This window comes from Mus musculus, chromosome 17, assembly GCF_000001635.26.
Source record: "Mus musculus strain C57BL/6J chromosome 17, GRCm38.p6 C57BL/6J".
Lineage (NCBI taxonomy): Eukaryota > Metazoa > Chordata > Mammalia > Rodentia > Muridae > Mus > Mus musculus.
In genome coordinates this window covers 64,286,108-64,312,941 of record NC_000083.6, presented here as the reverse complement: position 1 = coordinate 64,312,941, position 26,834 = coordinate 64,286,108, and the positions used below count along the sequence as shown (strand labels likewise).

At 38.1% G+C, this 26,834-nt stretch overlaps 1 protein-coding gene across 2 annotated transcripts in view; it reads left to right on the top strand.

The window, feature by feature from the left end:
* The window catches only part of Pja2 (praja ring finger ubiquitin ligase 2), a 50,878-nt gene that overhangs the window by 18,942 nt on the left and 5,102 nt on the right, over positions 1 to 26,834 (top strand). The window contains exons 3-9 of one of the 2 annotated variants that reach the window (NM_001025309.1): positions 1,571 to 1,771; positions 3,276 to 4,320; positions 15,033 to 15,218; positions 19,918 to 20,103; positions 22,898 to 23,009; positions 25,300 to 25,414; positions 25,820 to 25,941. In NM_001025309.1, coding sequence (NP_001020480.1) covers positions 1,571 to 1,771; positions 3,276 to 4,320; positions 15,033 to 15,218; positions 19,918 to 20,103; positions 22,898 to 23,009; positions 25,300 to 25,414; positions 25,820 to 25,941 — 1,967 coding nt within the window. The remainder of the gene's footprint in view (positions 1 to 1,570; positions 1,772 to 3,275; positions 4,321 to 15,032; positions 15,219 to 19,917; positions 20,104 to 22,897; positions 23,010 to 25,299; positions 25,415 to 25,819; positions 25,942 to 26,834) is intronic. The other variant, NM_144859.2, reaches the window with a different exon arrangement.

The following is a 26,834-nucleotide window of genomic DNA, read 5'->3' as shown; positions in this document are numbered from 1 at the left end:
TATGTAAAACCACGCAAAGTGGGTCATAGTTTTAATTCCAGCACTTGGGAGGTAGAAATTGAATGTGACATGTTATCCTCTGATAATGATCTTATGTAATGACTCATTTTAAGACATCTGTAGCTATTTAATATTTGTATAGATTAATTTCTAACTTAATAAAACACCCTCTCATTTCTACCTTACATTTCATTTATTGGAGGCTATTCTTTTAGAATAGTAGTAAAAGATGTTGATCCTTATATTATTGAGGAAAGTGATTACTTTTTTCCTTTTTTGTAACAATTCATAATAAATAATTGATGAAGCTGTGGGGTGGTGAGCTGTGCAGACAGCCTGGTCCCCAGTCAAGCACAGGCCTTGAACCCCAGTGACCCAGTAGGCTGTGGCTTCCACCTAAGAGGGCCTGCAGGTATTCGGCCACTCCCCTTGGGTCCCTGGCTCCTGTCTCAGCTACAGCCTCCCACAGCGGGGCCCCCCCCCCCACACACAGAGAGGTGTGTGGCCATTAGTCACATAAGCAATGCCCCACAAGCTCCTAGTATTCTGTCTGGACTCTACCCCCATAGTTACCTGGCAAGAGGCAGGTATGCTCCTCCCCAAGTTACCTGGCAATAGCCAGGTAGGCCCAGCCCACTATAAAAGGGGCTGTTTGCCCCCTCCTTCCTCTCTTACTCTCTTGCCTCTCTCTTAGCCCTCTTGCTCCCCCTCTTTCCGCCTCCCCTCCCCCAACATGACCATGCCAGCCTCTGCTTCTCTACTCTTCTCCCTCTCTCTGACTTTCTATAATAAACACCTTAAAACCATAGACTGCCTCTTCTCATTGTGATCCGAAGTGCTAGAGCAATGGAGCAGGTCTTCCCCTAACCTCCTGCTGGGAGGCCTCTCTGCCCTTATTCTTTGGCCTGGGCCAGAGTCCACCCACGGGCCCACATTCTGTTCTCAGCTCTTCCACAGCAGACAGTGGCAGAAGCTAGAACCTGTCATCCTCAGCCTCCATGCAGGCCTGGAGACCCTGAGCCAATTCTGGCAGGTCCACGGGGACCCTGGACTCCACCTTCCCTACACCCATAGTGGGGTCCTGCGGCTTCTCACATCCCAATGTCCACCCACTGGCAGTGTGGAGTTTGCCACGTAGTCAGACTTCCCTCATCCCACCTTGCCCAGTGGCTAGAGCCCTGGACCAGACACGGGGCCCCATTTTTGACCCACACTAAGCAATATGTGTATAATACTATACTCTTTAGTAAAATATGAATTAATATTCATGTTGTTTAAATGCTGGTGTCTGTTCTAAGCTTTATATATAACATCCATTTGTAATTTTAAAGATGGAATAGCATATGTTTGATTTCTTCTGTGATTGTTCCCTTTTAGAGAATTCTTGCCCTAGGCTTCAGTACATAACTGTTTAGTTGTTCCTTGTCATCCATACACCATTTAAACAAAAGCCTATTCAGTGGTATATAGTTTAGTGAATAATAGCATATTTGTTGAAGCACTTGTCCCCCCAACTTGTTGCCATAGTAAAGGTCATTGCTGGCCCTCTTAATTTAATTTATACTTTCAGTAATGGATCAAGAATCCAGCAAGGCTGCTTGGCCTAAACCAGCAGGAGGATATCAGACTATCACAGGCAGGAGATATGGAAGAAGACATGCGTATGTCAGTTTTAAGCCATGTATGACCAGGCATGAAAGAAGCTTGGGTCGGGCTGGTGATGACTATGAAGTGTTGGAACTAGACGATGTTCCAAAGGAGAACACCTCAGGTATGTAACATGTAGCCACTTAAAGGTTATTTACTGTAAACTTTATATGTTTTCCCTATAAATACAGTATATGTTGTATTTTGAATTTTTTATTGAATTTAATAGAAGTAACATGTACATTAACTACAGAAGAGGATTCAGTAAGACTAGTCACTGAAATACAACTAGTTGTCATAGTGGTAATTACATAGCCACATCTACCAGCTAACTCTTGTCCCAAGTCTTTCTGTTTGTTTTTAAATTTCACCTGTATTTACCTTTACAGCAGAATGTAACTAAACATTATTTTTTCTACCCACAAGCCTTGCTGAATTACAAGACCTAGGAACTTTAGAATTTTGTTCTCAATATTTATTGAGAATTTTTAAAAATCCATTTGTTTATGGAAACTAGGCCATGTCAAGTCTTTTTTATGTGAACCGAGTGTGTTTTTCCTGCATACTACATTTAATTAACTTTTCTTTTAACTTCCTCTAGATAACTGAGCTATCTTATTTTTTCATCATTTTGTACAATATAAATAAACATCAAGGTATCTTGTAATAGTTATTCAATTAAACCTCCTTAACTATTCAGTAGTTTGAAATGTTATATACAGATATTCTGTAAATAGTTACATTGTTATGTATATTATATAAAGTCTTCTGGTTTCAAATTTTTTTTTTTTTTGGTTCTAAGCAAACTGGATATAGTAGCATATTTTCCTTGTCATTTATATGTCAGAATCTGAATTGCTATCTAAGTCATTCATAGAGGAAGGATTATCTGTTATAAGATTAAATTTCAGGTATTTCTATGGTTTATTTACTTTATTATAGCAAATCTCAATACTGATCTTTGTGAAATTAATGATAAAGATAGTCAAGTTTAAAGTAGTTATAGATTTGATTTTCTTCAGGGGTCAGAATTATAACAAAGGATGACAAATGGAATCAGTATATTCACTTTATTTTTCAGTTGTATCTCTAATACCTAAATTGTAAATGTATTATAATAATACATTTTTGGCATAGAAATATGAATGTCTAGAAACTAAAATGTAAGTTTTTAATTAACATCAAAGTATGATTAGAATCTCATTTCTCATAGCTCTATTACCTTTTATTAAAATTATATCTGTCATGATTCTTTTTTTGTTTTTAGTTTATAATTAAGAGATAGATGAGAACAGTTGGAGACAGGTTATTCTCTGGCTGCTTCTGTTTCTTACTGTATATAGAAAGCTTTTTTTTTTTTTTGTCATAGAGAAGATTTTTGATAGTGACATTTAAGTTAAAAACAAACTCTACAACAGAAACACAAGGGATAGGGTAATGAGAGGCTCTCCGGGATCAGAGCTGAGTTCATAATCTAAGCAGTCTGACTGCAGCAAAGTTAAAGAATATAGAAGTGCTTGGTGTATTGTCAATTAGATAGTAATGCGATTTCCATGGAACAGATATTATATACAATTTTATCTAAATTAATCCCTCCAAAATGTTTTCTTCTATCCTTTTTTATGAAGGTTCCAGTTCATTGGATCAAGTCCATCCTGCTTTACCAAATGAACCTACAGTTGAAAAAAGTGAAACAGAAATTTCTACTTGTGGTCCAGCACTGAATCAAAGCACTGAGAGCAGTCCATCCATTGCCACAGTATGTCATAGTGAGGAAGTCAGGGAGACCTTAGAAAGCAATACAAACCTTCATAATCGCACTGAGACAGAGCATACTCCAGCAGTTTGTAATGTCTCAAGTGTCCAGAATGGAATTATGTTGGTTCATACTGACTCTTATGATCCAGACAGCAAGCATGATGAGAATGGCTCTCTTCAACTTGGCGCTGAAGCTGTGGAAGGTGGTAGACATCAGAAGGGGTTAGGCCGTGCAGTCTTTGAGCTGGAAAATGGAGAGGCAGAGATCTACGCTGACCTGTCACCATCAGTCCCCTCTCTCAACGGTGAAATAAGTGAGGCGTTTGAAGAGCTAGATTCAGCACCTTTAGAGAAAAGTTCTACTGCCGATGCTGAGCTTGTCCATCAGAATGGGCAGGAATTTCAGAGGTCTTCTGAAGATGGCGTTGTTAGAAAGAGGCGACAAGACGATACTGATCAGGGAAGACAGACAGAAAATTCAACTGAAGATGCAGACTGTGCTCCAGGCCATGTTGAGCAAAATACTAGTGATAGAGCCAACCACCATGGAAGTTCTCCTGAACAGGTAGTAAGGCCCAAAGTTAGAAAAGTGATAAGTTCAAGCCAGGTGGACCAAGAAATTGGTTTTAATAGGCACGAGGCTAAGCAGAGAAGCGTTCAGAGATGGAGAGAGGCTTTGGAAGTGGAGGAGTGCAGTTCAGATGACCCTATAATAAAGTGTGACGATTATGATGGAGACCACGACTGCATGTTCCTAACTCCAACTTACTCAAGAGTTACACAAAGGGAGACAGAACGGAATCGTGTAACATCAGAAAATGGAGCTACAGCTTCAGGACGGCAAGAATCTCGGGACAATGCCTTTTGGAATGCCTGCGGAGAGTATTACCAACTCTTTGACAAAGATGAAGACAGGTAAGCTCCATGTAGTATTTGGTTGACTTAGGTACTGAGCCAAGTTTTTTTAAACTATTATATATTCATTATACAAAGGATACATGTATATCTTGCACTTTGAGCATATTCAATACCCTATTGCCACGTTTTACCAGTTCTTTCCCATCTTGCTGATCACTTTTCTCGGATAGTTCCCCTTCCACTTTCATATCTTATATTATTAAAGCTATATTCTGCGGAAGAGAGAGCATGCAATAGTTGTCTTTCCAAGTTCGACTTATTTTGCTTTACAGGATAACCCCCAGTTCCATCCGATTTTCTAGAAAGGCATACATTTGTCTTCATGAGTGAGCAAAACCATATTGTATGTTCACATTTTCCTTATCTGTTCATAAGCTGATGGACATCTGGGCTGATTCCTCAACTTGGCTCTTGTGAATTGTGTTGAGATAGAGCCAGTGAGATGGCTCTGTGGGTAAAGGTGCTTACTGCCGAGCTGGGCCCGATAACCTGAGTTCAATCCCTGGGTTTCACAGGGTGGAGGAGAGAACTGATTCCCATCGTTGGTTTCTAACCTGTACACATGCACTCTTACATCTGCATACCTACCCAGGCATACATGCACATATAAAGTAAATGGGATTTTAAGATTTAAATAAAATAGTGCTGAAATAAACATGAAATGTTGAGGTTGTCTGCTGTCTTAGTCAGGGTTTCTATTCCTGCACAAACATCAAGACCAAGAAGCAAGTTGGGGAGGAAAGGGTTTATTTGGCTTACACTTCCACATAGCTGTTCATCACCAAGGAAGTCAGGACTGGAACTCAAGCAGATCAGGAAGCAGGAGCTGATGCAGAGGCCATGGAGGGATGTTCTTTACTGGCTTGCTTCCCCTGGCTTGCTCAGCCTGCTCTCTTATAGAACCAAGACTACCAGCCCAGAGATGGCACCACCCACAAGGGGCCTTTCCCTTGATCACTAATTGAGAAAATGCCTTACAGCTGGATCTCAGGGAGGCATTTCCTCAACTGAAGCTCCTTTCTCTGTGGTAACTCCAGCTGTGTCAAGTTGACACACAACCAGCCAGTATATCTGCCATATGCTGACTTAGATCCTTTGTGATATAACTTGGTTATATGGTAGTTCTATTTTCAGTCTGTTAAGGAATCTTCAATACAGATTTCCATAGTGGATACACTAAGTCGTATCACTATTAGCAGTATTAAAAAAGGATTTCTCCTCTTGTGCATGCTCCCCAGCCTCAGTTGATTGTTTTCTTGCTTACAGCCATTCTGACTGGATGAAATAGACTAGCCGGGCATGGTGGTTTCCATTTGTGTTTCCCCAAAAGCTAAGGATGCGGAACCCTTTGGCCATTGTACTTTTGAGAGCTGGCTATTCAATTCATTTGGCCATTAAAATTATTGTTTGTATATGCTTGTTTTTTGCATTAATCCCCTGTTGGATGTATAGCTAGTAAAAAATTTCTTCCCATTTTATAGGCTCTTTACTCTGTTAATTGCTTTGTCATGCAGAAGGTTTATAATTCCATGAAGTCCTACTCATCAGCTCTTGGTTTCATTTCTTTTTTGGGGGGAGGGGCATTTTGAGACAGTGTTTTCTCTGTAAAGTTCTGGCTGTCCTGGAACTCACTCTGTAGACCAGGCTGGCCTCGAACTCAGAAATCTGCCTGCCTCTGCTTCCCAAGTGCTGGGATTAAAGACATGCACCACCATGCCCGGCTATGCTCTTGGTTTCATTTCTTGAGCTACTGGAAACCTTTTCAAAAAGTCCTTCCCTATTCCTGTATCTTAAAGTGATTTATGATGGTTTTTGGAAAGGGTGGGGGAAGGGAAACAACACTGTTCTACAGGTAGATATTCAATGTCTCCAGCACTGTTTGTTAAAGAGACTGCCTTTTTTCCAGTGTATGCTTCTGGCTTCTTTGTCAAAATCAGGTGGCCTAGTTGATGGGTTTGTTTCTAGGTTATCTGTTTTATTTCAATGGTCTGTGTGTCTGTTAAAAAAGTACTTTATTGCTAATAAGATGTTTGATGGACTATCATATGTGATCAAGAAATTATACATCTTGATGATGAGATATTCTGAGTACTCACCATACATTCAAACTGCAAATTATTTTGGTTTCTTTTAGGCATTGTAATAGTTTACAGATGTTAGACTTTTAGATACATAATGATTATTATAAAGAGTAAAGTCTGATTATTTTAATTAACAATTAAATATAATTGTTACAATAATAATAATTTATGACATTTTTTAAATTTCTTTAAACCATCTGTGTTTAGAACGTGATTAAGATCACTGTTGATTGACAATACTGCATTAAGTTTAGTACTTAATGTCACCCATTTCTTTCTATATTGGATCCTTATTTTCTCTTCCTATCACTATACTTGTTATTTATAAGTTATAGGCTATAGTCCCCTCTTGCTTGTGGCTGAAGTAGGAAGATCATGAACTCAAAGCTAGCCTGACCTACATAGGGAAACCATATCTCAAAACAAAAATTCTCATTAAGTTTGGTATGGTAGGTACTATTTTTTCCTCCATTCATAGATGAAATAGGTATATAAAGTTAACTAGTATAATGTCCTATGTATAAGTGTTACAACTGGGACTTGATTCCTTGAACTGCAAAAGGATATATTCTCTATCATTGTACTATGTTATTGTCAGGACTTTCTAATTCCTTTTCAAACACATATTTCTTCAACTTTCCCCAAACTATAAAACAGCAAAAATGGGTAGAGGTGGGGAATAGAGAGTTATATTTTGTATAGCTGCTCAGTTTTTATTGACAGAGTTCAGATTTTTATGTTATCTTTTTAAGCTACTTACAAACCTAACAGTGTTCCATTGTATATTTTATGAGCTGTTAAAAAAAAAAAAAAAGAACAAAAAAACTTTCAACTAGGAATGTATAGAGAATTTTCTGATTTGAATATGAAAATATTTTATCTCGCACCATAAAAGGATAAATACTTGATTGTCCTTATAATTATGAATTAAGCCATTGTAAGATGTAACCTATTATAGGGAGCAATTTAAATACGATTTTGATAACTGTTTTGAAGCTTTCAAATGTTAAGGGAAGGCACACGTTTTTATATGACTGTTTGTTTGCTTGCTTGCTTTACTTTCTTTTTAAAGATTTATTTTATATGTGAGACACTGTTGCTGTCTTCAGACACACCAGAAGAGGACATCAGATCCCATTACAGATGGTTGTGAGCCACCATGTGGTTGCTGGGAATTGAACTTAGGACCTCTGGAAGAGCAGTCAGTGCTCTTAACCTCTGAGCCATCTCTCCAGCCCTTGTTTTACTTTTTAAATCAAGAGAAAAGTTATTTTTTTTTAAATTTTACTCTCAGAGTTCAGTACATTAATGAAAAAGAGATCAGATAAGAGAAAAGGAAAAATGGGGAAAACAACCACTAAGGTTTAGAGACTGCACTATCACTATGAAAATGTGTGCTCAATTGAAATTGGTCAAGGAAATGGGCAATATACAAACTCAGTGTCACCTTCTCACTCAGAACTAATGCAGAGATAATTCCTCATGCACTATATATAGACCTTTGTGAAGCCATTCCCAAGTTTTTAGTATGCTGTATTTGACAGGGATTTTATTACAGAAAAGGAGATTAGCTAGGAGGATGCCTATATATTTAATTTATCAAATACATTAAATATTTGATCAGATGACATTGTTATAAGTAGCTATTAAATAGATTGACATGAGCTACAAAATAAGTTGGATAAGTCCCTGATCTCTGTGAGTTAGGAATTGCTAGAAGACATCCAACATAAAGAACTCTAATAGTTAAATTCAACACTGCTCTGAGCAAGCTGTAGGATAAACATTTTTTAGGGGAGCAGAAAATGATAGAATTTTAGGAGGTAAGTCACAAGGTTCAAATTGATTTGTAAGACCAACTGTCAGTTAAATAGAATTAAGATATTTGCCATGGAGGCCATGATCTTTATGTAAAATCTTCAAAGTTCTAAAATCATAAATTGGCCACAAAACTTGATCTGAAATTAACTTTTTTGATAGATATTATGGATCCAAACTAAAATAAGACATATTTTCCAAGTAATCATATTTTGCTCCAGCGACATTTACATGTTTGAAAAGTATTTGCTGACCTGGATTCTATTGGGTGTTGTCAGCCATTGCTTCTGAACTTGGGAGAAAAGATTTAAGTCCTAAACATTCAGCTCTAAGATCGTTGGGTTTGACTGTGAGTCTCTGTCTACTTCTAGATCACTATTGAAAAGAAAAAAAGAGTCTTTAGCAGTTTTTCTTTGGCAAGTGGAGGGTTGTTACTGGTTTTTCCTGTTACACATTTCTTGAAAAAAAAAATTACTTCACTAGTGTCTTCACCATTGTGGACCCCTAGAGCAAAACAAAAATAAAGACCTTTAATATTGCTGACTTTTTTGTTGTTGTTGTTTTGTTTTGTTTTTTGTTTGTTTGTTTGTTTTATGTTTTTTGTTTTGTTTTTCGAGACAGGATTTCTCTGTGTAGCCTTGGCTGTCCTGGAACTCACTTTGTAGACCAGGCTGGCCTCGAACTCAGAAATCTCCCTGCCTCTGCCTCCCCAGTGCTAGTATTAAAGGTGTGCGCCACCATGCCCGGCTATTGCTGGCTTTTCAAATGAAAATGTTAAAAATTGTTTTGTTTTTGTTTTTAAATCAGCCCTAAAACAAAAGTATAGTTCTCATGGCTCCTGCTTTTCAATAATTGGGGTTCCCCCAAGTGTGTTCTTAGTATGTTTAGAAGTGATGTCAATATTATGAACAATGGTAGTTTTGTAAATACAGTGGACATGAGGAGAAATATGCAGCTTTACTAAAAGCTTGTCTTTGAGCCTGGTTGCAGTGTACTGGCTGGTAGAACTTGTTGGGTGTGCCAGAGCGATGGGGGTAACACAGTGAAATACGAGAATAGGTCTATGTTGTTTAAGAATAACAGAAGCTGGGCATGGAGGCACACACCATAGTCTTAGCACTTTGGAGGGATATAGGAGATCCTATATAGGGATATAGGATATATCAGGGGTTGATGGTTTACCTTGGATGTGCAGTAAGTTCAAGGCCAGCCTGACATTCATGAAATCTTGTATTAAATTTTTTTCAGAATAATTTCTGAAGAATAATGACCTTTGACACCATTTGTATTTTGTAAAACCTTAAAATGTATTTTAGGATTGAATTATTGCAATAGTATGAATGAATCTTCTTGTTACTGATCCTATTTCTTGCTTCTGTTTCTTACTCATCTCATTTAATTTTGCTAAGTGTTACTTACCAGGATGCCTTTTAATCTGGTAACTGCCCAATGCCAAAAAGGAGCGCCATGGACTCTAGCTTGCTTTTGACCATGCTCAACTACACGTTTTCCCCTGTACCGCTCTGATAGTAGAACACTGGGGGAACTGAGAAGCAGTGACCACTTTCTAAAGTGTCTCTAAAATGGAAGTATGTAGAACCTTTGTATTTGAGTCTGAAAATGAATTAAAAGTTAATTCTCTCTTTTATATAACTTATCAATGATTTATTAGAGATATTTTGTTATGTCTGTATTATAAAGGTAACATCTATAGAACATTTATCAAGAATACAATGAAAATTCATTTGAATACTATTAGATATTTTAATTTAGCTACTTAAAATAATAAGTGGGCCATCAAGTAAGAGCACCTTCGCTCTTGCAGAGAACCCAGGTTCAGTTCCCAGCACTCACATGGTGAGTTATAACCATCTGTAGTGCCGATTCTAGGGAATCTGACACCGTCTTCTGACCTCTGCAGACTCCAGGCATGCCTGTGCACACACCAGGTAAAAGCTAAGTGCACATAAAACAAATGTATCTAGAACTTTTAGTAGTGATTATACATTCTTTATAAGTAGAAGATTTGGTCACTGTCTTCCTCGAAAAAAGTCTTAAGTGATGGTTTAATCATAATAGAATGCTGCAGTCTATCAGGCAAACATCCCAGCCAGTAGCATTGCTCTGGGCTGTTTGACAGAAAATGAGTGCTACATCATTGAATTAGACTGCAAGGGAAATTTTAACAGTCAGTGTATAATTACCAGACTTGGATCAGACCAAAAAACTGAGGTTAGCACTTATTCTTTTGAAATATACCCTGAGAACTGTAGTGAGGACAAGGATTGGATATGGAAGGAAGGGGGGAGTAGAAGGATAAGGGATGGGAGGAGACTCCTTCAGCAGTACTATAGCACTTTGTAAACCTTGGGCTTGTTTTGAAGAGTGCTGTGCTGGCCTCTGACTGTTTCTTAGAGCACTTGAGGCTTCTTTCAGTCTCTCCTGTCACTAGGACTTAACCTTGCCTAAAAGGTTAAACAAAGCAAAGCAAAAGAGACAGTGAGATATAGGGAAACCTTCAGAGACAAATCGTGGAATCCCAGCTACACAGGAGAGCAAAGCAGGAGGACTGAAAAAGTTGTAGGCTTACCTGAGTTACAGAGTCAGTTCAAGGCTAAACTTATTAGCAAGACCCTCCTCAACATAAAAAATAGAAATGGGTTGGAGATACAGCACAGTGGTAGAGGCTTGCTTCCCATGTGTATGACCCTAAATTTAATCCCCATAACCACACAGATGCTAACTAAAACCTGTTTCTTTTGATATTGTTGGGAGAATAAAATGCAAATTAGTTCTTTTTTTTTTAATCTTAATTTGATATATTAAAAGGTTTCAGATGCAGTTACAGGTGTTCTATAAATATATAATAATTCTCTCTGTTCCCATGGTGACCACCAGCCTTACGAAGAACAAAACAGAATATACAGATTCATTGTTGAAAGACTGAGATTACTTTTTTCATATAACTTGTCTAAGTAGCAAACAGGATGAGCATTTCTGATGTGGCAGGCACTACCTTAGCAAAGAAAACAGCAGACATCTACAAAGACCTTACACCACATGCTTAGACATTTTCACAGACTTTCCTATCCTGTTTGCAAGAGTAATTTAGTAATCCCAGCACTCAGGAGGCTGAGGCAGGCAGGTCTCTGTGACTTTGAGGACAGCCAGGGCTGCTGTTGCACAGAGAAACTCTATGGAAAAAAATTTAAAAACAACAAAGAAAAAGATCCCATACCTCTTCAATCTTCATGTGGTTTATCAATGGCATGGTTCTTAGATAACATTTATAGTTCTATTAAATCAAACAGTAACTTAATGTCACCCTCTTTATACATGCATTGACAACCAAATGAAGTATTTAAAAGTGTTTTTTAATGATTGAGACTGTCATATGTCTTTTGATAATAATCACTCCCAACTCCTCCCAGACCCATGTCTACCTCCTACCCTACCTTTATTTAGTTCTGTGACCTTTCTTGCTCCTTTTTTATTGTAAATGTTTATTATAATAGTCCAATCAAATGCAATACTTTATTTGTAAATCTCAGGTAGAAGTAGCATAAAATACCATCTAGAAGCAACCTCTTATTTCCTGACTCCCCAAAGAAGTAGCCGGTTTATCTTTTTAGCCTTATACCTGTAAGTACGAGTGGTGTTCAGGTAGAACTGTAATCTGTAACAGTGGTAGCCTTTGTTTGGACCTCTGCTCTGAACACAGGTTTTAAAGGATCACAGTAGGGTAGTTTTTTTTTTTCTTAACTAGGAATATATATAATTACTTAAATTATAACTATTTAAAACTGGGGAAAAAAAAACACCTTCTTTTCTTGCTCATGAGGAAGCAGGTGACCTAGTTTGGGTAATGGTCTAGGGTATAATTTTTGATCTTTAGTGTGAAAAAAAAGACTAAAGTTGGATTTCCCAGGAGACTGAGGTCACCAGAATAATTGAGCTGCTACAGTGTAGCTTTTCTTTGGCACAGAAAAGAGGAAAATTGTGGTTAGCCAGTAAGCAACCTGCTGACATATCTAAAATGATAGAGCCCATTCTATAAAAGAAGTTAAATGTTTGCCTATTCAACTATTCACCTTTTTTCAAAAATTGTATTATATATTTTGTCTCCAATTTTTAGTCTAAATATTGTAGGCTTGAAACATGAACATTAATAATGTCATTTTATAGATGAAATTAATCACAGAAAAATTTTCATGGATTCTAAAGATATTATTCAGGATTCAATTCTGTCTGGCTTTAAAGCTTGTTCTTAGAAATTTGGTATTATAAATGTTACTTTGTTTCTCCAATAAAGAAATTGGCTATTGCAGGTCTGAAAGTTTTAGTAGTAGAAAGTCAACATGGTTGTGTGCTCCTCTGACTTTCTAGACCAGTTAGGATTTTAGGGTTACAAATTATTAATAAATATTAGTCATAACTATGTAACATAAATGTCATAATTAGTAACATTCAGATTGAAGTAGTACTAGAAATCATTCATGTGTTTCAGTCACTTGTCACAAATATGCAAATGGTTTTTGGAACATCCTTAGAAATACCTTTTGCTAGCCTTTTCAAGTCAAATAATACCAACAAAATTCTACATTTAAAGCTGTATGGTTGAATAGTCCTTAGTATCCACTAAGAGCTAGTAAACATTTAGCTCTTCTGTCTTCTTGGAAACTGCCAGTAAGTTATTAAGGAAACTGATTTTATTTGTATGTAACTAGGAAAATACCTTAGATCAATTAAATTTTGTAATACTGTTTGTTTTAGTAAAACAAGATCAAAATGATTCATGAATTGGGCATATCCCAGAACTAGTGCAGGATGTGAGGCATAGAGAACAGCTTACTAACTACATCTTAGCTCGTTAGTCTTCACAAGTCCCAGCTTAGTTACCTGGCTAGGCTATCTACAGCCACCAGAGCTTGATGGGGAAAGCTCTTGGTTGTTCTGCTTTGCTAAGCCCAAATCCAGTGTGTCTCACAAATTTTACTTAATGCTTAAGAAAAATAAATGCAGTGTTAAAGAAGTAGCTGCAGTACAGAGATTTGGACCAAGTAAGCCAAGTGCCTAGTCCTTGCTCAAAGGCAATTTTTTGACAATTACCTTCAAAGAAATGAAGTCTGGTCCAGTCCTGAAGGGGCCAGGTTGTTGTTATGACATTTTGATGGAGAGAGAATGCATTGAAGTACAACACCCAGAGGACAGTGATAGTCTGTGTAAGGAAAGAAGACGATCATTGCTGGCTGCTTCAAAGTTTCTCCTTGCCGGGCGTGGTGGCGCACGCCTTTAATCCCAGCACTTGGGAGGCAGAGGCAGGTGGATTTCTGAGTTCCAGGACAGCCTGGTCTATAAAGTGAGTTCCAGGACAGCCAGGGCTATACAGAGAAACCCTGTCTCGGAAAAAAAAAAAGTTTCTCCTTTATAAAGAATTACTGAGTATTAATAATACAGGCCCAGAGTCCTTTTTTTAGAAAGGGTCAGTATAGAATTAGAAAACTGTTTCATTTACATCAGGTGAGTAATACATATTCATTTCAGACATTGTTTTTGATTCCCAAATTGTATTTATTTTATTTAATTAATTATTTTATTTATTTTACATTCTAAATGTTGCCCTCCTTCCTGGTCCCCTCTCCATGAGTTCTTCACCCATCCTCCCTCCACTCTGCTTCTGAGAGGGTGCTGCCCACCCATCCACCTACTCCCATCTCACCCTGCTAGCATCCCCCTTCCCTGGAACAGCAAGTTTCTGCAGGATTAAGCCCATCCTTTCCTGCTGAGGCCAAACAAGGCAGTAGTCCTCTTGCTGTATGTGTATGGGGGTGGGAGGGACAGACCAGCCCAAGTATGTTCTTTGGTTAGTCCCTGGGAGTTCCCAGGGGTCTGGGTTAGTTGAGACTGTTGTTTTTCCTATGGGATTCCAGTCTCCTTCAGCTCCTTCAGTCCTTACCCTAACTTTTCCACGGGGGTTCCCTGACTCAGTCCAATGGTTGGCTCTATCTGTATCTGTCTTAGCTGCTAGCAGAATCTCTGTGGAGACAGCCATGCCAGGCTCTTTTCTGTAAGCACAGCGTGGCATCTGTAATAGAGTCAGGGTTTGGTGCCTGCACATGGGATGGATCCCAAATTGGGCCGGTCTCTAGATGGCCTTTCCTTCAGTCTCTGCTCCATTTTTGTATCTATTTCTTTTAGACAGGAACAATTCTGGGTCAAGAATTTTGAAGGTGGATGGTTGGCCCCATGCCTCAGATGGGGGCCATGTCTATCTACTAGAGATGGTCCTTTTAGGTTCCGTCTCGCCACTGTTGGGCATTTCAGCTAAGGTCATCCCCGTTGGGTCCTAAAAGCCTCTCATATCCCAGGTCTCTGGGACTTTCTAGAGGTTCACACACACACACACATGCACGCACACTGCTGCATATTTCTATTCATTCTCCAGGCCCTCTGGGCTTCTCTTCTGTCTCCCTCCATACCTGATCCTACCCCTTGTTTTCCTTTCCACTCCCCTGTCCTACCCAGGTCCCTATATCCAAACTCTTATTTAAATACCATTAATTGTATATTCTAATATAAAGAAAAAATGAAATGATATACTTCATAACCTGCTATGAGCCATGATCATTTGACAGTTTTACATTCCATTGAATATTTATTTTTGTTATCTATTTACTTATGTTTTATTTTTTAATTGAATGAGCACCTGACTCAACGTAGGCATCAGCAGTCCTACCTAGCCCATAATGACTCCATCTGACAAAAATAACTTAGTGTATGATGGTAGTTTATGTCTGTTCTGATTTGCAGTTCAGAGTGCAGTGATGGGGAATGGTCTGCTTCTCTGCCTCACCGATTTTCTGGCACAGAAAAAGACCAGTCCTCAAGCGATGACAGCTGGGAAACTCTGCCAGGAAAGGATGAGAATGACCCTGAGCTGCAGAGTGATAGTAGTGGCCCCGAGGAAGAAAACCAAGAGTTGTCTCTTCAGGAGGGGTATGTTAAACAGAGAGACTCATTTACTTAAGTGTGCATTATGCAAGAACGGCATCACCACATCCAAATGTAGGGTATGCCCTTGATTATATGTAGGAGCCCATGTTGAACACATAGGCTCTGCATGGCGCATTGCTACTTTGTAGGGGACACGCTTCCATGCTAGCAATTCTAGTATTTTTATGAGGATAGGATGTATGTTTTTATTGCTTTATAAAGGAAATTTGAGTATTTCAAAAGTAGTTTGCAGACTTCCTAGAGTTACAAGTCTTTAATACAGTTCCTCTTGTTATAGTGACACCCAACCATAAAATTATTTTTGTTACTAATTCATAACTATAATTTTGCTCCTATAAACTATAATATAAATATTTTTGGAGATAGGTATTGTAACTCATAGGTTGAAAACTGCTTATTTGAAAGGTCATTTCAGCTGAGTTAAGAATAACTGAATTAATGTTGCCCATTGCCACACACTGAAGAGACTTGGGAGAACAATCGGCTGTAAAAGGTAAATCTGTGGTAAATTACACTTAGCATGTCTTGGAAATTCAAGTGATTGATGCAAAGAAATGGAGGCTGTTGAAGTTTTAATATTTTTATCTAGCTCAATTGGATAGTATTTCCAGGACATTGGTGACCTATGGTAAATATCTGTGACTTTATAACTTGAATGGAAATATTCCTATCTAGGAGTTGTCAACTTAAGTTGTGAAAAGCTAGATAAATATTGTTGGTTATGTATGCCAGTGTCTGTTGTAGCTACTCATCTATCCTATTGAAGCATAAATGCAGCCATAGGCAATATGTAAATGAATTGACAGAATTTTGTTTCCAAAATGTAGAAAGGGCCTGTGGCTCTCAGCTTGGCTGTCCTTGTAATATTTCATCGGTAGAACAGGCTAGAATCTTTCTTTCTCCTAGCCCCATGTATGTGTCTGTGTCTGTCGTTTTAGAAACTGTTGTGAATGTCATTTTTCCCCTTGATTATTTCTCAGCAAGATCATTTACTGCCATATAGAAATTACTGATTTTTTTGTTTATTTATTCTATTCTGCTACTTTGTTTCAGGTGCTTAGTGAATCTGCTCTCTTTCTGGTAGAAATCTAGGTCCTTTAAGAATAGAAACATACTGTCTCCAAACAGGGACTAATAGACCTCTTCCTTTCTATTTCTTTCTTTGGCCATATTAAACTAGGTAAGGCTTAGAAAAGCACGAAATTGAATAAGAGGAGAGAGTAGACACCATCATTTTATTCCTAATTTTAGAGGAAAACATTGTTTAAATCAATTAAGGAATAACAGCTTTTTAATTTATTTTATGGGATTCTACCAAGAATATTGAATTTTAAATCTTTTCAATATAAAAATTGTAACAAAATCATTTTGGCCTGTTGATCATAGGGAATTTTATTTCTTAAACTTCTTAATGATAATCATGCTACTTTTTAAAAATATACAAAGCCTGACTCTGTGGTCACGGTTTACTGATGGATTGTTTGTATTATTTTGTATAGAACTTCTCTGTTAAAGATATTAATCTCTAAGTTAGCATGATTTGTAGATATTGATATCAGTATCAATTTGCTTTCCTTTAAAAACATAATATTTTTCTTTCTTTTCTGTACTCTCCCTCTGTTGTTAAAATAAATTATTTATTCTGGTAAATGTTGTTAGCATTGAGTGATGAAACACTATCTAGCTACTTTATAAGTGAATATCTTTGATTATTTAAACATTTTTTGATGACAACTAAATTCTTTCAATTTTTAGTTTCAAAAGCCATATGCTGGGAAACAATAATCAAGTCCTCTTGCAAGTTCACTCTGATTTCTGTAAGATGTGATGACGTGCCTGTCCCAGCACATACACACACAATAAATTTTTTTAAGATTTTTTAAAATAAAAAATAACTTTAGAAAAAAGAGTGAATTGTTCTGATTAGTGATACTTGTGAGTTTTAGAAAGCAAGCTTTATATCTGAGGCTATGACTTTGTGGTAGAGTTCTTGGCAGTATGCATAAAAACCTGGGGTTGATTATCAGCTCAGGCGCTCTCCTTTTAAAAAACAAATAGTCTTAAGTTTGAGAATATTTTGAAGTTTTAAGTAATAAAATAAGTTATTATATTGAGGGAGAATGAGGAATCACCAATAACATAGGTTTTCATTTTGATCACCAAATAGATGGACAAGGAGAACTAGAATATAGGAACTTATTTGTGAAACTTAGTTATCAGTTATGCACTGTCAATGACACGTAGGCAACTGAATATAGTTTTAAGTTTAAGAGAACATTCTTGCTTGAGATTGTATACCATTGCATAAGAATAAATAAAATACATTTGAGGGATATTAGCTGTTTTCATCAAAATCATCCATTATGTAACTTACCTGGTAATTTGTTCTGTTGTTAAGTATAGTAGGGATATAATTCAACATTGGACACCATTAGTTTTTAAATGGCTGGGTGAAGGCTATAGTATCAGTTGACTTTATTATGTTGCATGTGTATAGTAATTTTCTAAGGATAACTATTGCAATGAGGAAAATAATGCCATATGTATTAGGAACTGGAAATATAGTTTAGTGTCAGAGTGTTTCATGGTATACACAAGACATGAAATTTTGTCCCCAGTACCAGAGGGAAAAGGAATTAAAACTTGAATCAAAACATTAAAATCCACCCAAAAAGAAAAGACAAAAGAGTGAAAAGGTAGGCTGTAGAAATAGTTCTTGCAGTTACGTGTGTGTGTGTGTGTGTGTGTGTGTGTGGAGAGAGAGAGAGAGAGAGAGAGAGAGAGAGAGAGAGAGACTGATCTTTGCTTTTATAAGAAAAGGTTTATCAGTAGAATTAAAAAGCTAAAGAAGACACATTTAAAGTATAGATATATATAAAAACCAAAATGGCAGTATGGTATTTTAGGCAAACACTAACCAGAAAAGAACTAGAAGAGTTATGTTAATGTTTGCAAAATAAAGAATAAAATGTATAAGTAGAGGCTGGAGACATGGCCCATGGTTGTAATCACTTGCTGAACAATCTGAAGATCAGAGTTGAGATCCCTGCATCTAGGGTAACAAGTCAGGAGTGGTGGTTGGCTTGGCTTGACCCAGGGAGTGGCCCCGTTAGGACAGGTAAAGAGAATTTGCAAAACACATGAAACTCAAGAAGAAGGAAGACCAAAGTGTGGATACTTCGATCCTTCTTAGAAGGGGGAACAAAATACTCATGGATGGGTTTACAGAGACAAAATTCAGAGCTGAGACTGAAGGAAGGACCATCCAGAGATTGCCCTACCTGGGGATCCATCCCATAAACAACCACCAAACCCAGGCACTATTGCAGATGCCAACAAGATTTTGCTGACAGGACCCTGATAGAGCTTCTTATAGTCTCCTGTGAGGCTATGCCAGTTCCTGGCAAATACAGGATTCCCAATGAAGGAGCCTGAGAAAGTACCCAAGCAGCTGAAGTGGTCTGCAGCCCTATAGGAGGAGCAACAGTATGAACTAACCAGTACCCCCCCCCCCCCAGAGCTCCCTGGAACTAAACCACCAATCAAAGAAAGCACATGGTGGGACTCGTGTCTCTAGCTGCATATGTAACAGAGGATGGCCTAGTAGGCCATCAATGGGAGGAGAGGCCCTTGGTCTTGTGAAGATTCTATGCCCTAGTATAGGGGAATGCCAGGGCCAGGAAGCAGGAGTGGGTGGGTTGGTGAGCAGGGGGAGGAGAGAGGGGATAGGGAATTTTCGGGGATAGCATTTGAAATGTAAATGAAGAAAATATCTAATAAAAATATATTAAAAAGAAAAAAGAAAATGACCGGAGGCCACAGGAGTTGCTTCTTACATATTTCACTAACTTTACTATTGAACATGAGAAGCTATCCAAGTTGAGGTTGAAACAAGCTCGCGCTCATGAGCGCACTCTCCCTCTCTGTCCTCTCTGTCTCTCCTCCCCCCACCCCCCCACGCACGTGTGCTTTCTCTGTCACATGACTAACATCATCAACAAGGTATACATGGCTATTCATCTCCAGATTGGTTCAAAAGATCCTAAGGTGCATCATTAAATTATTTATTCAAAAATAAATAAAAAGGAAGGGTAAAGAGGACAGAGGTAGACCATAGCTGGGGCTGCTGGCTTACAGAGAAAATGGAAGTCCCAAGTTCAAGTCCCAGAGAGACCCTGCCTCATCGGAACTGGTGGAGCATTACAGAGGAGGATCCTTAATGTCTTCTTTTGGCTTCTGTGTTGTGTGTACAGGCATGCACAATCTGGGTACTCGCATACACCCGGACACACACACATGCGAGCATACACATAAAACCTTTTAAAAAAGGTTTTGTGTGTGTATGTGTGACGGTGGGGGAGGGAGAGGAGGAGGGTGGGGAGGATGGGGAGAGAGAAAGGACTACTTGTAAGAATTGGTTGTCTCTACCATGTGCATTCAGGGCTTGAACTCAAAGTCCTTAAGTGTGGCAGCAGGAGCTATGACCCACTGTTATCTCACCTGCCCTTTTGTTTTCCATTGAAATGCAGATAAGGAAAACAGCCATTTTGAATCCTGAGTACCAAGGACTTAAAACAACAAGAATGCAAGTTACACATACTAAGTAGAATGGCAACAAAATGCTGCATGATATGTTTAAAGCAACATTGTTTTATTACTTGCTTTTGAATGTTTGTGTCAGGGAACAGACATCCTTGGAAGAGGGAGAGATCCCTTGGTTACAGTACAATGAGGTCAATGAGAGCAGCAGCGATGAAGGGAATGAGCCTGCCAATGAGTTTGCACAGCCGGAAGCTTTCATGTTGGATGGGAACAACAACCTTGAGGACGACTCGAGCGTGAGTGAAGACTTGGATGTGGACTGGAGGTCAGTGCCTTGCTGCTGTGTGCTTAGTTACCGCTGAGGAGACTATAGGAGCTGCTTCTGCTAGGCGAGCTGAGGTTCCCCCCCCCCCCCATCGCAGATGTCACTGTCCCCAGAGATGGGCTGTTTCCCTCTTTCTCACCCTTCTTTGACTTTCACGTCTTTGTAGCATTGATTTTAAGAGAAAAAAATTAAGGCCCTGGTTTTGAATGTCAATACCTGAAATAATTTCAGACTTACAGAAATGACAGCAAAAATGATGCAGATATTCCCATATATCCTTCACTAAGATCTCTTAAATGTTAATATTTTAAAACAGTGTTTACACCATTCTCCCTTTCCTTTTCTCTCTGTATTTATGGTATGAATTCTTCTGGCCATTTTATAAATAAGTCCACAGAAATTATTTTTTACCTATAAAAACTCTAGAATGAATTGCTGAAAAGTGTGAGCATTTTCTTAGATGATATGTAATCGCTAAATCATACAAATAGTATTGGTATAGTACTAATATTTTAACCCCCAGGGCTTACTCTAGTGTTCGTTGTTATCTCATGACTGACTTTATAGGAAATGTTTATCTGATCTAATCCAGGATCGTCATTACACTCAGCTAACATGTTTTTGTAATCTGGCCATCTCTTCAGTTAATCTTTGTTTTTTAATTCTGACAAATATTTTAAAAGTTTAGGCCATTTATTTATGGACTATCCTTCACATTGTAATTCCAATATCATACATAGCGTTACTAATTTTTAGCAGAAAGAACAAAAAAAAATGATACATTTTGTCCTAAGTACATACCAGAAGACAAACATGGCAGACAGCTTTGAAGTGTCCGATTACATTTCCTCTTTTTAGCCAGTGGCTACTTTGAGACTGTAAGTACCCTGTTTATTCTCCAACTGTCAAACTTCTGTCTGCTAGTTTAGCATCCATTAGTAATTCATATCTGAAACATGAATTTATTTGTTCGTTTGTTTGTTTTTCGCGATAGGGTTTTTCTGTATAACCCTGGCTGTCCTGGAACTCACTCTGTAGACCAGGCTGGCCTTGAACTCAGAAATCCATCCGCCTGCCTCTGCCTCTGAAACATGAATTTTTAACACTGATTATTCTTTAGTGGCCCAATTACAACTAGATATCATGTCCTGAGTGTCCAGGTTTGTTTATGCTACTGAAGAATGATATGGAAGTAATTTACCTCAGCCATTTTGGATGGATTTTCTGTAGGAAGTAGACATGTTTGTGTTGTTTCAGAGTTGTAATCTGACCTGTTGCAGAGCAGTATTCATGGAAGGACTATTTCTTCAGTTCCTTGGGTATCTGCAGTATGCTATTTGTGTGCCTATTTAATTTATTTTATAGATGAAGAGCTAGTCAGAGTCATAAAATGCATTTCTCAATTTAACTGTGATTTAATTAAATCCTGTTTGACTGATCACAAGCCACTCTCTTTGCATTCTTGTTCACTGTTAGATAAAATGTTGTATTGCAAGAGTAGACTGGTGATTCCTTTCATTTTAAAATGTCTGGATGGGTAAGAATGCTCCTGTATTCTATGTGATGTTTGTTGATTTCCAGTACTCCTAAACTAAATTTCCTTAATATATCTCCTGTGCACTTTATTTGTAATTCAATAGTAGCCAACTGGTTAACTGTTTTAAGCTACCTTGTATGACAGTTTCTGACTCTGATACTCAAATGCTGAGAAGATATCGAAGTCAGCAGAAGTTAGCCTTTAGACAAACCATTTTAGGCAGTGATGTGAGTCCATCTACACAGAGCACCCCATAGGCAACTGGAATGTGAGTCAGGAGCTGCAGAGAGATTGGAACTACATAAGAATGTGGGAATTACCTGCAGAGGAAACCATAGAAGAAGTGAAATTGAATTAATTCCCAAGGCAGCAAGATTAGAGAGCAAATGGCCAATGGCATACTTGGTGCTTTGTTTTGTTTTTTAAGACAGAATGTATGTAATTTTAGGTAGCCAGGAACCCACTGGAATCCACTGCCTCTGCCTCCACAATGCTAGGATAAATAAAGGCATGTACTACCATGCCTGGACGTCCTAATTTTGAAATACTTAATTCTAAGGCCAGGGAAAATTTGTAATCTGACTTAAGGATAAAGGAAATAGCTTTACACCAGACTCAAACCTTTTTTTTCTTGATGGGCTTATAGTTCTTTAGCACCAGAAGTCATAAAAATGAACAGTTTGGTGAAAAATAGTTTTCTGGCTATTAATAAATGAAGGTGCTCTGATTGTTAGCCAAGGGGAAGAAGAGAGATTGGGGAAGGCTTGAGAAAATAAAATCCTGTAAAACCCAAAGAAATTAAGCAGTTCAGAGTGTGCAGGGGCTTGGGGAGAGCTCTTATTTAGTGATAGAATTCAAATACAATAATTTTTGTTCTCATATTTTCATCTTCACCCAGATTGAAAACTAAAATTAACAGAGAGGAAAATACAGGGACAGGATTGAATGAGTAAAAATACTGCTGTAAAGCAGGCTTCTGAGTCAGTAGCAGACAGGGAGGATCGCACACTGTATGCACTGAGATCACAGACTGGTCAGCCAATAGGCTATATTAACTCTTTATATTTAATACTTAGCTTTTCTGTTGTTCTTCATGTTCTTTGGTCCATAGAATTCACATGCAAATATTTCAAAAGTTTTCTGCTTGCAAAATTTGTACAGCCTACCAATATGGTAGTACAAAATTATCTTCACTGTAAGATTTCCGAAATGATACTTATGGGTCTTTTGGTTTTTTTTTTTTTTTTTTTTTTTCAGCCTGTTTGATGGTTTTGCAGACGGACTTGGAGTTGCTGAAGCTATTTCTTATGTGGATCCTCAGTTCCTTACCTACATGGCACTAGAAGAGCGCTTAGCCCAGGCTATGGAGGTATCTTTCTAACGGATAACTCCCACTGTGATTGTTTACACATGAACGCACACAGACACAGAGAGGCTCTGGTGTCCACAGAGCACAGACTTTTGCAGTTAGATTGGCTTCCTTTCACACATTGCACACTTTCAGCAGTGGGACACATTTGTTACCTCTTCTTACCTTCTTTTTATTTTCTTAAACTAAAACATACAAACTTATTTTGAAATGTATTTATCCACAATTAAAAACCCAGATATTTTCATTTAGGTCTCCCCTTATACTGTTGAACCTCAACACTGGAATTCTTTTCAAAACAAAAACAAATCCTGCATGCTTTCATTTATGTGTGTACTAAGCAACACATCTCTTTTGTCAGTACTTGCTTTTATTTCTATTTCTTTTCCAGTACTAGACCCATAGTAGCTTTTGGTGCAGATCTTTGCAATATGTATTAGACTCATATTAGCATCTCACGTTTGAGTGAGCACAAAATAAAATAGCAAACATCTTTAATTTTTTATAGCTGATATTAGAACTTTCTACATAGTCTTAAGTAATAACTTCTTGAGCATCTTTGCAAAGAAAATGTTTTTTAAAAATTTTAATTCAAGGCTGAAAAGATGGCTCAATGGGAAAAGGTGCTTTCTACAAGTCTGGCAGGCAGAATTCAACCCCAGGGACCCAACACGTTGTGGGCGAGAACCAGCTCGGGAAGATGTGCTCTGCTAGCCATACCCCTGCACACACACACACACATACATAGGCACACAATAAAGATGTAATTATACAAAATTAATGCAGAAAATTGGTTTAAACTGAGTTACAGTTTTCTCATTTATGATTACAGTACAGATAAATTAAAAATTTTAGCTAACACTTAAACACAAAATTTTACTGGGCATGACATTCCTTAATGAAATAGGGGGAGGCCTTTCCTCTGCCTGCTTACTTTTTGGGTTTATACCTAGAGAAATGTATTCAGCAAAAAAAATATTTTTTTATCTTTATGAATATATGTGTGCAGAGTATTTGAGTGTGTGTATGTGAGTGTGTGTATGTGAGTGTGTGTTTTATCAGTGCACATTTGGTTTGCTCCGTCTTTCCCACTGTATGACCATTATAAGCCAGATACATCTGTGCTAGTCTGTGCTTTCAGCTGTTTTGAGAAGTTGAATTGCTGGATTGCATAGTAACTGTTTTTATTTATTTATTTTCATTTAGTTATTTATTTGGTTTTTTTGAGACAGTGTTTTTAGTGTGTATCATTGGCCATCCTGGAACTCACTCTGTAGACCAGGCTGGCCTTGAACTCACAGAGATCCACCTGCCTCTGTCTCCCAAGTGCTAGGATTAAAAAGAGTATGCCACCACCACCTGGCTAAGTAATCTAGTTTTAATTGTTTAAGAAGTTACCATACTGTTTCTGTATTAGCTACGACATTTTTGAATTCATACCAGAAAGGAGGCCCATTTTTGATAGCCATCTCAAAAATAAAGTATTAAGCTAGATTGATGGAGTGTTATAGCTTTGTGATCTTACAATGTGATTAGGATATGCCTGCTAACAAGTAATAAACTGTGTAGTATTAGTTGTCTTGATTGAGAGCAGATCAGAAAGAAGATTCCATTGTGACTTGGGATTACTGGCCTAGGTTTTCTGGAAGAATGGGACTTAGAGGATGGACAGAGAGCGCCAGGCAAAGGAAACAGCAGCATGTGCAGTAAGAACGCACAGTGAGAGCCGCCGCAGCAGGAGACAGCCTGCCTGTCGATGAAAGGGAGAGGATGAGTCATACAAATGTGCTGTGCCCACTTGCTTCTCCCAGCCTTCCCTGGATAGTCACTTACAGGGACTTAGCCCCTAAATAAAGGTGGCTGGGTAACTTGTGAACTAGTGTGTGCCGGTGCTGATCCCGTGCAAGTAAATAAAGCCACAGGGGTCAGTTTGTTACACAGCTGTCAGTGTAAGCACCAAGGCGCTCCTTTTTCTGACATTGCTGATCCCACAGAGGAGATCTGACCATTCATTTGAAAAATGCAGTTATAATGAGCAAGGAGCTTATTACTAAAACTAAAACCAAGCTTACGGGCTTTCTACAGACGTGTATGTGTGTGCTTATGTACGTGCGCACACGTAAAGGAGACGTATTTGGCTTAATGATCTTGGTGGTTAAATAGGCAAGGGACTAACAAGAAAAGAATGTGGGAATGTGATAAATATAGGTTGATGAGACATCTTAAAGATGGTTTCCCATTACTATTTTACAGTTTCTTCTAACAAAGAACTATACTTTTTCCTTTTCAGACTGCGCTGGCACATTTAGAGTCCCTTGCAGTAGACGTTGAGGTGGCCAATCCACCTGCCAGTAAGGAAAGCATTGATGGGCTTCCAGAGACTCTGGTTCTAGAGGACCACACCGGTAATGTCTAAGTTCTCAAGGTGGAATGCATGGCATGTAGTAGACTTTGATGTGTCATTGGGCTCTTAGGAGATGAAGTAGTTAAGTAATATATATAAGTATATATATTTATTTATATAAATATATATAAAATATAAAATTATATTACAAAATATATTTTTAAGCCAGAAGCTGACAAACTTTCACCTAGTAGAAAATGTGTAATAAAATCACAAAGATTAAGTGTTAACCAGCTGTCTTTTTAAAAGAGGAATGCTGATGAAATTCCAAATTATTTTGCTAGTCGTACTTGCCAGTTAACTGATCAACCTCTGCCTCTTTCATCTTCCATGGCTGTCACATGGGATCAGTCTTATTCCTGTTGAATGCTATGCTTGACACATGTGCACTGTTTGTTGTTCTTAGCCATCGGCCAGGAGCAGTGCTGTCCCATCTGCTGCAGCGAGTACATCAAGGATGACATTGCCACAGAGCTGCCTTGCCATCACTTCTTTCATAAGCCCTGTGTCTCCATCTGGCTACAGAAGGTGAGTTTCAAGAGGACTTCTTAAAACTTAATGCATAATAGTTTCACAATACTTAATACAAGTAATAATAATAGTGACCTTTAAGCTTATTTCATCTAGACACATATCTAGACAACAGCTATTTAATGTATTTTCATTTACGGGGCCCTGAAATTGTTTTCAGAAGTATCTCAAAAGGCTCTTTTATACCACTCAAAGTGTATTGTGATAATAAAACGGTATTTTGCAAGTATGCACAGATGTTACTAGAAATAATGTATGAGACAAATACAATAATCAAGTGACCCCCTTCTCTAGTTTTTATAGACCTACCTTAATGACTTACCAGTAATTTTAAGTGTATTTGAGTTACTTAATAAATAAAGAGTTTCACTAACATCCCATGATCTCTGTTGTCACATGAGGAGTGCTCACCGTCTAACTTAGTAGAAGCCCCAAGTTGCTTTCCTGGCATTGTCTTGCAGTTGTAGCTCTGTCTTCCCTGGAACAGCCCTGCCCTGCCCCCACACTTCTTCCCTCCTCTCTTCTCATCTGTTGCCTTGTACTGTCACTATGTTCTTAACCTGTGTTTAAAGTCCCTGTAATCCAGTGTAGAGATGGTCACTGTTCCTTCCAGCATCTGTTGCCATTGCATCCTGGGTTGTGGACTTTCTAGTTTGCTGAAATATTTTCTATTATTCCTCTGCCTCCCTCAGCTGCTTCTTTGCCCTGTCTCCAGTACCTGTACCCCACCCACCAGTGCACACATCTATGCTGTCCCCAGTTGTTGGCATTTGTGGGATTGGTTTTCTTTATTTTTTTTTCCTCCAAAGTGATTGTACAGGTTTTCTTCTAATACCTAATAGATTTTTAAAAATATATTTCTAAGTACTTTTTTTTTCTGTTCAAACTTT